This window comes from Anguilla anguilla, chromosome 18, assembly GCF_013347855.1.
Source record: "Anguilla anguilla isolate fAngAng1 chromosome 18, fAngAng1.pri, whole genome shotgun sequence".
In the NCBI taxonomy this organism is placed as follows: domain Eukaryota; kingdom Metazoa; phylum Chordata; class Actinopteri; order Anguilliformes; family Anguillidae; genus Anguilla; species Anguilla anguilla.
In genome coordinates this window covers 16,626,283-16,638,928 of record NC_049218.1, presented here as the reverse complement: position 1 = coordinate 16,638,928, position 12,646 = coordinate 16,626,283, and the positions used below count along the sequence as shown (strand labels likewise).

Below are 12,646 nucleotides of genomic sequence, written 5' to 3'. Positions count from 1 at the left end.
AGCAGAATGAAAGGATTCCAACATAGTTGTATATACCTTGCATATACCAATATTTATCATCAGTATCAACTCTGTAAGCCAGGCCTCATGGCAATATAACTTTGTCTGTTCATACGACAGGAGCAGCCAATGAACACAAGTGCTTTTGCATTACCTTTGTGAGCTGAGGTATAAATACACAGGCATGTAATATTATGCTGTCTTCCATCAACACCATCTTGACTCTGACACTACTGCAGCAGCATCAGTGACTATAGCAACATGGTCATACATATGCATATAAAAGCCACACACACTTAAAGGGGCATTCCATAAAAAATGGACTGTTACAAGATACAGCCCGAGTTCAAGGCACCACTGTTCAGCTTTCTGATCATCTGAATCAACATTGTATTTGGGGTCAGAAACGTGAGTCTCATGTTTAAATGGTCCTTGTGTCAACTGTGAAACATTGTGGGAAAATTCCATATTGTTTTGGGTTATTTTTAATATACTGGTTCTGGAGTATTTTTTAAGCATCAAGTTTAGTTGGGTTGGAGAATGTGTTGCTCTTGCTAAGAGGAAGGGGTTTAATACTGTCCAGTACCATATTGAAGTGGCACAGAGTATTCATAATATGCAGGTATCTAAATCCTTTGGGTGAGCATCAAAAAATCTATTCTGGCAAAGAGGGCAGATGGGCAGTACCCAGACAGAGGAGTAGCATCTGACTTGTGGGAATTAACAATTGATGTGATAACCTGAGAGAGCTACAGTTTTCAGTGTTCTCTAACAGGGCAGGGATATACTTCTCTGGATGAGATGTAAAAACATGTATGCCATCTGAGTAAGATCAACTTATGTTGCCTCTCACCCACTGTGATATGATGAATGAGGGGGTTCTGGGCCCAGGTTTCGATAGCTAAAATGAAGACTTAAAGGCCGCTTCTGATGCATGAGCATTTCCCAGGGAATTATGGTTAAAAAAGCTGAGCTCAGATTGCCTCAGAGGTGGATTATATGGAGACATTTTTCTTTTGGGGGTTGTGAGCAATGTATTAGTGTATGGCATGAATATACTTGAAAAAACATTTTCTATGTCACTGGATTGTCTGTCTGAGCTTGTGCAGAAGATGCAGAGTAAAAGGACTTCCTGTGCTTTTGCACCACTTATACAAAACAACAGGGAGGTTCCATGTGGATAATAATGTACAACAATAAGAAACCACTCCTTCATCCAGCACTTCTCTCCAGCAGACACACGCTGTTTTAGTTCCCTCACTGAAACCAAGGTCACAATCTTCAGTCGCCAGCATAAAAGAGAAGTGAATCCCAATCTATTGGACAAAGTCTCTTATGATGCAAATGTCATCACAAGGGTGAGGCTTGGGTTTGTCCAGGACTCCTCCAACCAGAAACAGAGGGAGAGACAAGAATAGAGAGAATAGAAAGGATTGTATATATATATATATATATATATATATATATATATATATAATCCTTTTATACAGCTGGATATTTTACCAAAGCGGTTCAGGTTAAACACCTTCCTCAAGGGTACAATGATTACAATGATTTGTTGTCTGGATAATCCTCATATATTACATGCATGTGTCAAGTGCATAAAACATGCCATGATTAATTACAAATTGCACTGCAAATTATTGCATGCCTGCAGTACTTAGTATTTATGTTTTACAACTCTCCCTGGCTTAACCCTTGATCAAATCTACCATTTTCAAAGGGTTATCTCTATGGGCACACTTGATATTTTATAAATCCCTACCAGTGAGATAGTAAGTCACACACATACTCTTGTAAAAAATAGGCACACAAACACACATACACTTGCATGCACATTCTTACAAACTCGTGTGTATATACACATTGTAAAGTGCTTTGTCATTCATGAAAAGTGCAATATATCCGAGCAATATATTAACAACATAACTGAAATGAAAGTACAGCTACCCTCAAATTTCAGCAAAATATTTTGATTGTTTTTAAATGTGCATGTAAATAATGATTTATTCTCTGAATGACTCTTTTCTTTATTCTTGAATACTCTTAAGTTCAAAAATGTGTTTTAAACGTACCATCATTAATTGCATGCACATGATAGGCCACACAAAAAAGTATCGAACTTCTATTTTTATCATTTATATAAGATTCCGACAACTTCCAGTTCAGCATGTTTACGTATCTAATCTTGTTGCCTACGTGTGTCGGCCTTTGTTTTTGCGTGTTTCTGAAAACTATTTGCGTTTTTCTGCACAAAAAAAAATGCGTGCACGTCTGAAAAGATGTTGAGGTCCAGCGATAAATTGTTTTGTCGTATTGGTATTCGGCTTATTTGGCATTTGGTTATTTTGTTGATGTTCTATGTATGATGGCCTGTCTACTAGCATGGTTTTTATTTTGGTATTTGAAGATTTTAAAGAGAAATTAAGAGAGTAAGTCCTATACATTAAAAGAGGTTTTAGGTCTCATGTCTTTGACCAATGGATTGCCACTTGGTTGGCTCTGTGAAGGTTATTTGCGTTGATAATATTTGCATTTAATTCAAAGTGAGTTCAAAAACACGCTGCGAACTTTCGCGTTACGAACACTTACGCTAGATGGCAGAAGAGTCACGTTTTAGTTTTAAATCTCCGTGCGCTGTCCAATGTACTTACTTGGCGCAGTTCATACCGTAGGAATGCCGGACAAATCATTTTTGCCTTGAAGATTCTTCTGATATCCCTCTTTAAAATAAGAGGTTCATGAGAATATGTTATGTTACAATGCTGTTCATTGCGCATATTATAAAACGTCTTCAGCCACACATCCATTAAAAAAAAATAAGCAGAAAACATTTGCAACAGTCTTCACGATTCAACAATTCTACGTTTCATATACTTTTTGTTTTAATTCGTCCGTTAATTCTGCATGCGTACTGACGCGGACCAGCAGGTGGTGGTGACATTGAGCTTGTTGATTCGGAGCGGTTACTATTTCTAAATATAAGGAGGCGTCCCCCCGAATCTGCCAACAATGCACACATTAGTCACACCGCCGTCAACAAATATGTGGATTTTTTTTATCGGTGACCCATTCCAAAAGTGGGGTAAACACGCCGATAAAACCACACTATACGGATAATGACATGGAAATAATATGCTAATTTTCCTCACGACGAAAAATTGGGATGCGAATATTTACTTCAGACATTAGTTAAAATCGTAGGCTTTCCCCATAACAAAATTATTCAATAATTTAATTTAACAGACGTTTAAATCAGGTTTATCGTCCTAAACAGAGTTTATATGGCCCACAATAATGAGATCAATCAATACCGAACACTGTTATTTTTTAAGTTCCCTGCGATTAGATTGCTTTCGCTGGCTGTTACACCGTAAGCCTCTGATTGCATGGTTAGTTAAAGGCACAATTTGTATTCTATGCTTTTACACCTGTATAGAGGCTTGCTCGAATGGGCGATACTGGTGCCGAAGTTGCAGTGCTCTCAGATTGCTTTACATTTCCCCTGTATCCTATGTGATGGTTGAGTCCAGATCCTTCTGCTGGCTATAGGCTGTCTTTTCTCCCCTCTTCTACTCTCTCCCACACATTCTGTCTCTCTCCTTGGATCAAGGAAGACTCTTTGGGTCTCAGCTGTTCTATCGCTTATCTCTGCAGTAGCCCTTCTTGATGATATGAGAGCTAATCTAGGCGAATCCCTTCACCATAGGCGTCACGTCTTTTTTTCAAGGCTGGATCTCTATGCATTTTTGTGATCGCTGAAAATCAAGCCCAAGAAAATCTGTGGCTGCCTGGAATAACTGCGGACATGCCTAAAATGGGGAAATTAAAATATATTCTGCTTGTTTTCGCAGGTCTGATTACCGCAGTTTATGGTAAGTTTGCAGCATTTTAATTATCTGATTTTGACGCCGTTTTCACTCTTGGGATTGCGACTATACGGAATGTCTGGTGTGGTACGCACAGTCGCAGGGGAAATCTATTTAGTTTGTTTTTACCTGTCCACAAAACTTGCATCTACTTAGAGACATCGACGACCATATGGCTCTCACGGTTTAGAGTGACATTGCCATTCGTCAATTCAAGTTGTCTTGATTTCATTTTAAGGACGTCGTTTGTTTCAGCGCTGGCCTTTGAATGGCTGATACATATGCATTTGAGTGAAATATGAATGTCAGTCTCATTCTTATTACATTTCAGAAGAGACCGCCCCACATTGACGAATTTAATATCTTCTGGAACTAATAGGCTACAACAGAGGGTACTGTAATTAGAAAACGTTTCCTCCGTCTAAAAACAACGAAAGCAGTTTAACTGTATTGCGGAGCCTAAAATGTTGATATTTCACTATTTGCGCTCAGCATTTCAGCTGCTACCTACTCTCCATATTTCCCTCAGGAAGACACGCATTCCATAAATTTGTGTAATCGTGACTGTAACTTAGATACTTAAGATTTCAGGCGGCAACTGTCGAAGCCCAGTGACTTGGTTTATTTAGTGGTCCATGCAACAGGAAAGTTGGGCAGGATGTGTCCGTGGCACGGCTTTAAACATATATAAACAACTTTATCTGGAAAGGCCAAATGTTGCTTTCCTGTATGCTGGTCATTAATAGTTATTTAATTGGTCGTGTGAGCACTGTAGGCCTGGTGACCGGAGCCCTGTGGGTTTCAATGCCTACACTATTGGCTGGATCTAAAGAATCTGGTTGTCATTCAAGTAGGCTAATGACTATGTGTGACTATTTAGTGGAAGAATCTTTGTCAAATCAGATATTCTGTTTAGGGAAAGCCCACTGCATACTTGTCAACTGACAATATGTATCATGAAATAACAAAAACTGTTTCTTGTCAATTTGCAAGATGTCTGTTTTCTAGTGTCCGTAGAACACCCTGACTTTAAGACACGGCAAAGTCATTGGTCTTTAGTTTCAATCAATGTCGGTTTATGATCGTAATTAGTTTTAAGTTTTACATCTGCATTCCAGAGGATGCTTTTATCATGACATTTGCGATTTAATAAACTCAAAAATAGGCAGGAGGGGGCAATATACCAGCACATCGCATCGTTGCAAGGGTATTTACCTCGACATAATATAGTGCCTGTTTGTATCACTGGAATGTTTTTGCCTGTGTGGCAGTGGTTGGTCAGTCTGCTGTGGACTACAAGTAGATCATATAATACTTGCTTGAATGCAAGATCTGTTTATTTGGGAATTAATGATGCTTCAAATTAAGTGGTTCGGGAATACAAAATCCGAACATTTTCAGTCTAACACCACAGCAAAGACTTCTCACTGCAGTTTTAATCTGTAATTAATTTTTCGATAAATCAGCCTGAGGGACAAACATATTTGGTTTAATCCATACATTCCGCGTCAGTGTAAATCATTTAACTGTCGATGTTAAGTATCTTAATTGCTCTTCTCACATCAGGTTGGCATTCTTAGCCCTAAAGTGGATACTATTGATGATTGGACAATTATTGTTTTGCAGTAGTCCCTTTCGTTCACCCCAATGACGTCTTTATTTATTCATTCATTTTCTGAACCGTTTTACAACCTTCACTTTTCAGGCTGTGAAGGGCCTCTATAAAACATTATTCAAAGACCAGCTGTAAATTTACTTTATGCTCATCTATTTAAAGGACACGGTTTCCGAAGGAATTAGTGATGCTTTAGGCATTTATACTGGTTCTCGTGCTTATGAAAGAATCATTAGTTTTGTCACAGCTGTGCCATCAGAGTTAATGACAATGACTGCTGCTCTGCCTTGTTCAAAGGCATGTGGGGAGTTTGGGGGACAAGCTCCAATTAATCTCGTTTTATCAGCCAGCATGTTACAAATCTACAGAAATATTCCATTATGCCACGCCATGCACTTCTCCCTGTTCAGCAAAAAGGTCATCCACGTTTTATGTATTCTACTGTTGTTCAGTGGGGACCAACAACAGTGCAGTAAGCAAAGTAAATGGTTGCATGTATTTCATTTCAAATAGATAAACACTGAGAATTCCTTTGAATAAATATCCTGCAGTTTCATCGGATTTATTATTGTCTTTCCATCTGTGGTTATGCTTTACTGTGTATGTTAAGGTACAGGGTCTGCATCCAGCACAGACCTTAGTTCTTGTGCAGTTTAAATGGTTGGTCAGTTGTTTTTACAGAATAATTGGTCATTTTCCAGTAATTTGAGTTCACACCAGATCGGCTGTGATGTAAGAAACTAAATAAAACACGCTGACTTTAAATCCTGAAAGAATTGGATATTACAGGTCTTGGAAGGAAAACCTAACAAATAAATGTTCACAGTAACTTAATTTGCCAATGAAGTGCCACCAGTGACCTACAAGCTTAATAGTTCAAGGGAACTGTGAGATGACAATTGCATGCCATAGGGCCAATCCCAGATTCCAAGACATCACACATCCATCAGACTGCAAGCGCTGCATTCAAATATGGCTCATGTTCTTGTGGGAATAGGGTACAATGAAAGCAAAGCTGCATGGAGTCAAGGAAGGTTCTCCTCTAAATTATGAAGTAGGCTTAAATAAGTTCTAATGCCGCCTCCATCGGAAGAACAGATAAATTAAACAAGAGAAGCAAAGGATTATTTATTTCCAACATGCATAACTGTTACCTAATGTGGCATAGAACTGACTTATGAAACAAATAAGAATGCCCTCATTTAGAAAATTATGAGCAGTTCATTATGATTATTGTGACTATCGATGCCACAACATTTAATTGTAGTCATAATGGTGCGTTTCTGTTCTTTACCATCAAATTTACTACAGGGGAAGTGCTGTATCAAAGTTTTATAACCTCCTATTCACTCATAGCATAAATACAAACATACACAACGCACTATGTTTATCAGACATACACTCTTCAGTTGTTATTCATCAGTACAAACAAATATAATGTTTCAGTTTGTACCCTTAAACATCCTCTAGGGTCATGATACAGGCAAAGTTTACTTTGTTTACATTAACAGCAGATGCACAAATAGGATCATTAAAGCCAAAGCATTTTGCTTTCATGAAGCATCCCTTCATGTAATCTCCTTGGTAACTTGAGTCTGATCTTATCCAGGACATCATTCTGCATTGCAGTTTATTGTTATGGTCTGTACCTCTGGTTGATAGACTCAGAGGCAGTTTAAGAAAAATCAAAGATGTAGCATTGTGATTAGCGCATGGAATATTCTCGTATAGTTTCAAATCAAAGACAGGTATCCTGCAGTTCTTTGTATGAGTGGTGTCAGAAATGATCAAGCATCTGCTAAACCCCAGGGGCCACTTGAACAGGAATAGGACATTGTACTGTAGATCAGAAACTAGGTCCTGGGGCTTCCCCGTGCACGCTGGTTATATACTTATTGTCTACTGAGGGATGATTTAACCTATAAAAACCACATGATGCTAGAAATAGCTATGCATCCAATTTCACATATTTGTTGCCTGGGACTTTTAATAAGTCGGAAATCAACCAATGCTTTCATTTTCAGATTAATTAAAAAAGAGGTTACTTTTTTAACAGATTAAATAAAAGACTAAAAGGTGAAATCAGTGGGCTCCTCATTTTTGAATGTGTGATTATCTGGTCAACGAAACAAAACCATTTTTTTGGAAAATGAAGAGCAAATGGCAGTGAGCCAAACCTGCATTGTGTGAATCAGGTGAAGGGAAAAAAAGGCCCAGTTAAACACACGTTTTCAGCGGCCTTAATTGATTGACAGATTGGCTGTAACAGTAGCCCGCATGCACAGTGTGGGGCTGAAGGACTGTATCTGAGAACCACTGCGGCAGATAATAAAACAATGGAATGTATTGCTTTTCTGTAAACGTGGGTGCTGCCGGTGTCCACTGAGTGTATGCGCTGGCTGCAGGAAATATTGCATGGTGGGGGAACGGGAAGCTGATGCTTTGGGCCGGACCTGACTGCGTCCCCTGTCTCAGTATCATGATGCAAAATAACCGAGAGCTGCAGTCAAGGCAAACATTATTAAACTGGGATTGCTTTCAAACTCCGCCATTATATGACGCTTTTCGTCTCAGGGATTGGCCGACAGGAATATTGTGTTTTTGAGACCTGGAGTGCTTGCCATCGGTTTTCGAGTACGGCGTCTCAGTTTTGTGGTTTAGAAAAGAAAGTATTTCAGCTGTGTACCTTTCTCTTCTCCTCAAATTTAAAATTGTGGTCACAGATATTAACACATTCTAACAAACAGAATAGCATAAATGTGAGTGGAACAAAGTAAGCACATTTAATGTAAGGGGTAATGTCAGGTTTATGAATTGACTTTTTAGCAACCTTTAACCTTCCTTCCAGTGGCCTAAAGATTCCAGACTCATATAGTAGATGTAACTGGTGTTTAGATAATCACACATATTAAAGGTTCACCTGTCCTATGTTGCATACTTGGGTATGCATATGATGTTTAAAGTCCCATACATGGTATTTTTTCCCTTTTAGATCATTGATATTTATAATATTGGTATTTATACAGATAGTTTACAAGAGCCTGTGTGGAATAGAATAGGAATATTGATACATATTTATATTACAATGTTTTAAAGAGAACAATGTTAGATTCGAGAAAAATTATGAGAGCACTGTCTTTTTGCTACTAATATAGTTGTTAATCTAGCAATTACTAAATTACAGTTCTTGTCAGTCCTGGTAGCATTGTTTATTGTTCTGTTTGCATCTGGTTGTATTTTTGTAATTACATTTTGCGTGTAGATATTTTTTCCAGACAGTTATATAAGGAATAGTTTACCAGGAGGAAGCAGATAAATTTTTAAACACCAGGTCAGAACCAGCGCAAGAGGCACTTTCTACAAAAAGCAAAATTACCAACTGAAATTGGATGAAATGGCTTTTTTTTTACTGTTAAGCTTTCACTTCAGGAACAAAAAGGATAACCGTGGCAGTATGCAATAATTAAACAACTCATGCAAAAATAAGTAAGTAAATAAGACTAGATTTGAAGACATTCATTAAACAGCAGTCATCCAGCTCATCTTAGTTTTATACATTCATTCTTCTAAATTCTTTTTACTGCTCATTAAGCCTTTTGCACATTTTCATAAAACTTCGCTGTCAAGGAAGTGTTTCTCTGCTTGGCCTGCAGTAAGAGCTTCCACTCAATAAAGGATATGAATTTTTAAATGGAAAAGTCTCCTCTGACACGACCAGAATAAGCTGTGCTGACACCCTTCTGTCTCTAGCTACAGCATTGGGCTAGACATGTAACTCTTTACAAACGTATGGCTAAATAAATTCCAGACACCTAACCAGGCTATTTGACCTATGTGCTGCAGTCATCCCACGCATCCAACTGAGCAAGAGAAAACAAAACTCTCTCTCCTCATTCATTTGCAGCTGTCCTCACTGCGCAGTCTGGGTGTCAGTCATGAAACACATGATCAGGGATAAAGGGAATGGACCAATCACAGTAACTGCATTCCGCCTCTGTGAACTGCATTAGATTTCACTTTGAACGAAAGTAACCACCAGAGTTCTGCCACCTTTTTTGGACTGTGGCCCCTTTTTCTGCCATATTATTGAATGGGATATAGCTCAAGGCTACGTCTTTGTCATGTGGCACACTCTTCTATGGGGGGGGGGGTCTCTGACAGAGTGTGCCAACCCCTCCCAGAAACACGCCTATTACTGCGTGACACATGACACACAGTAGAAAGTATGTTTTTAGGAGTCAGCTAGTGGCAGTTACATGTAAGCAATATATTTGTCCACAATTTTCCCTCCCATTTGGAATTGGCAGTGTGTCGTACTTTTGTGTTACCTTTATGTCATCTGTGACTACACTGAGACCACTGCACGTTAGCTTACGCACCCCTGCGACACATTTGCGAGTGAGCCAGTGGCTAGATTCCTTTTTAAAAGCCAGATAGCATGCTACATGAGAACCAGCACCTATTGGTGTATCTTTCACTGCTGATAACCGGTCACCCGTATGAGCCCTGGGGGGTAGGCGGGGGTAAATGTATTCAGCAACTGGAGAGCACTGGCGGACTTAACTTGACCCTACCCCAGTAGGGTGAATCTAAACATGTTCAGCCACTGTGGATTCCCAGGTCACAGACATGTTATGCCACTTTTTTCTTTTGCAAAGGGCAGAGCATGGACAAGCTGAGATTTACACCACTGGAATGCACATCTGTCAGTCACAGCCGAGAAGGGAGACCCCCTTCCATCTGTGTGCTATGCATTGGTGCATGAAAGAGCATTGCTGTATTCTCAGGCTGTTGATACTGCATTCATTTTTAATTCCTTTTAAACGGTTAGCAATTGTCGAATCCTCCGCAGATACTGTAAATTATTTCTAGCTAAATGTCGCCCCACGAGAATTCGATGGTGAGAAGTCAGTGAAAATTATGCATTGTACTGAACAGTATTGGCAAGGCTGGCCTTGAGCAGATTGCAGGAAAGTGACTTTACATGAGTGACTTTCTTAAGTGGCATAAGGGGAATTCAGGCTGAATATAAATCAAATTGGGAGGGGTCTGCGGTGGAGGAGGATCGAGCAGGACGTGGTCGGTGTAGCTTACTCAACTTCACGTGTCTTCTTGAGTGAGTAAACACGGCCTGTTTGGACATGGCTTTTGCAGAACTTTTGCGATTCATATGTGTAATGTGGTAACTGAGATGTCACAGAAAAAAATCCTTGGAGGTGTCATACACCAGTGCAGAGCATCAGAAAATTCTGGATGCAAGAAGCACGCCTCCATGTTGACTTACGTCTGCATCCTAATAAGAATGCTAATTAGGATGCAGACATTTAACAGGAAGTACAGTATCATCGATTTGTACGTTGAGTTAGCAAGTGTTTTATTTTGCCTCAGAAATGTGTTATATCTGAAGTGACTACCTGATCATAAGCCATGTTATAATCTGCAGCTCATTGTCTTGATGGCCAACTAGTGAATACATTAATGGTATAGTGTTACAAGAGTTATTTATCCCCGGCTGTGTTTCGTACTCTTGGTCGTCACCCTGTGCTAAAGAGTTTCCTGACCCATGTTTGTTCGCTGCACACAGTGTCACACGGTTACCTGGGTACAGATTTTGAATGCTCATTTTGTTTTCATATTTACGCATGTTTATTCATTTTCTCAATTTTCTGGGTGAACTTTTGATGGAAACTTTCCCGATTAGACAGTGTTATTTATTTATCTACTTTAAATCTGTTGTTTGTCGTGAATCTTTTAAAAAAAATTTTCATGCCAAATATATGGTGGCATAGGCAGGGATTTGGATTAAAAATTGTATACTAGTGCTGTGTAATGAAGTTGTCAGTTGTGGGGGGGTTGCATTTACAGTACTGTTCCAAAACAATGAACCAGTGCTGGTCTTTTTGGATATTGGCGGGTTTTCCCCATTTTTCGAGAGTAACTTTTGCATATTTCTATTTATTTTGTTTTCTCTGGCATTTCAGTGGGGCAGACTCTGATGGTACATACCTGAAACCCCTCCCCCACTACATCACTGAACGTATAGTCTGACTTTTTCGCTCAAATATAATGGCCGTCTTAGCCAGACATTCATTTTTACAGGGAACACTATGTAAGAGGAGAACAGCACTCCTCTTACATAGTGCAATTTGTTTAGCTTGCCATAGTTATAAAGATCTGCTGATAGGAGACAGATATCATTGTCCTAAGGCCGAGGTGGGGAGGATAGGGACTGGCATAGTAGTCTTAAAAAGGACACTGTACTCATGTCAGACTGCACTCTTTCCAATATCAATGAGCTCATATCTGTGGATTCTTCTGTGTGTTGTATACATATTTTAATTGGCATCCTGGAACTGGAAAATTGAAATACTATCAAAAGAAAATGTCAGCAAGCTAATAAAAATTCCCCCCAACAAATATTTCTTATAAATTAGAGGTACCTGCCATTAAGTAATTGACATTTTCATTTGAGATTTACAAGATGTACAGGACACACTAGTCTAATTTAACTGATGTTCTCGAAAGCAATTTAAACCGAGGAGCTATTATACTCAGTCATAAGTTGCAAATAAATACTTTACCACACTTTGTGTGTGTTTCTGTGTGTCAGGTGTATCAGTGTGTGTGTGTGTGTGTGTGTGTGAGCGAGAGAGAGAGATCTAATGGTGTGACACAGAGTGTATGGTTGTAAGATGCAAATTAACATTGTCATTTTGGGTAATTATTTGGTACAATATAAATACTGACACAAGGTGATGTTTTTTCTGACACAAGATGTGCAATATCCATGTGCATACAGGTATTTAAATAATATCCATTATACTGGATCTACATTAGTATTTCATTTGTACATCAAACTCCTGTGTTTGAGACTGTATTAATATCGTGCCACTCTATTGTTTTGTACTCACACCATGCCACAAAATAAAAATGCATCTACCATGATCTATGAAGTAGGCTAACTAATTTCACACATAACGTGTTATTTTTAAGATGGTGGCAAAGCTAGCAGCCTAAAAATGTCTAGAATTGGAACAGCTTCCTTTCTCTGTGCACTGGGTGGTATTATGCATGAAAATAGAATCAGCCATTTCGGGATGCCTAGAATTTGCCACAGCGTTTTATATTAGTCAGTGGTCTCTGCAAAGACATATAATGTACC

General features: G+C 39.0%; 1 protein-coding gene across 3 annotated transcripts in view; it reads left to right on the top strand.

Annotated features, from left to right (window-relative positions):
• The first annotated feature begins 3,381 nt into the window (after positions 1-3,381).
• csmd1a (CUB and Sushi multiple domains 1a) overlaps positions 3,382-12,646 on the top strand; it is a 500,723-nt gene continuing 491,458 nt past the window's right edge. The window contains exon 1 of one of the 3 annotated variants that reach the window (XM_035400759.1): positions 3,382-3,875. In XM_035400759.1, coding sequence (XP_035256650.1) covers positions 3,809-3,875 — 67 coding nt within the window. In that variant the 5' untranslated portion in view covers positions 3,382-3,808. The remainder of the gene's footprint in view (positions 3,876-12,646) is intronic. The other 2 variants (XM_035400756.1, XM_035400757.1) reach the window with 2 other exon arrangements.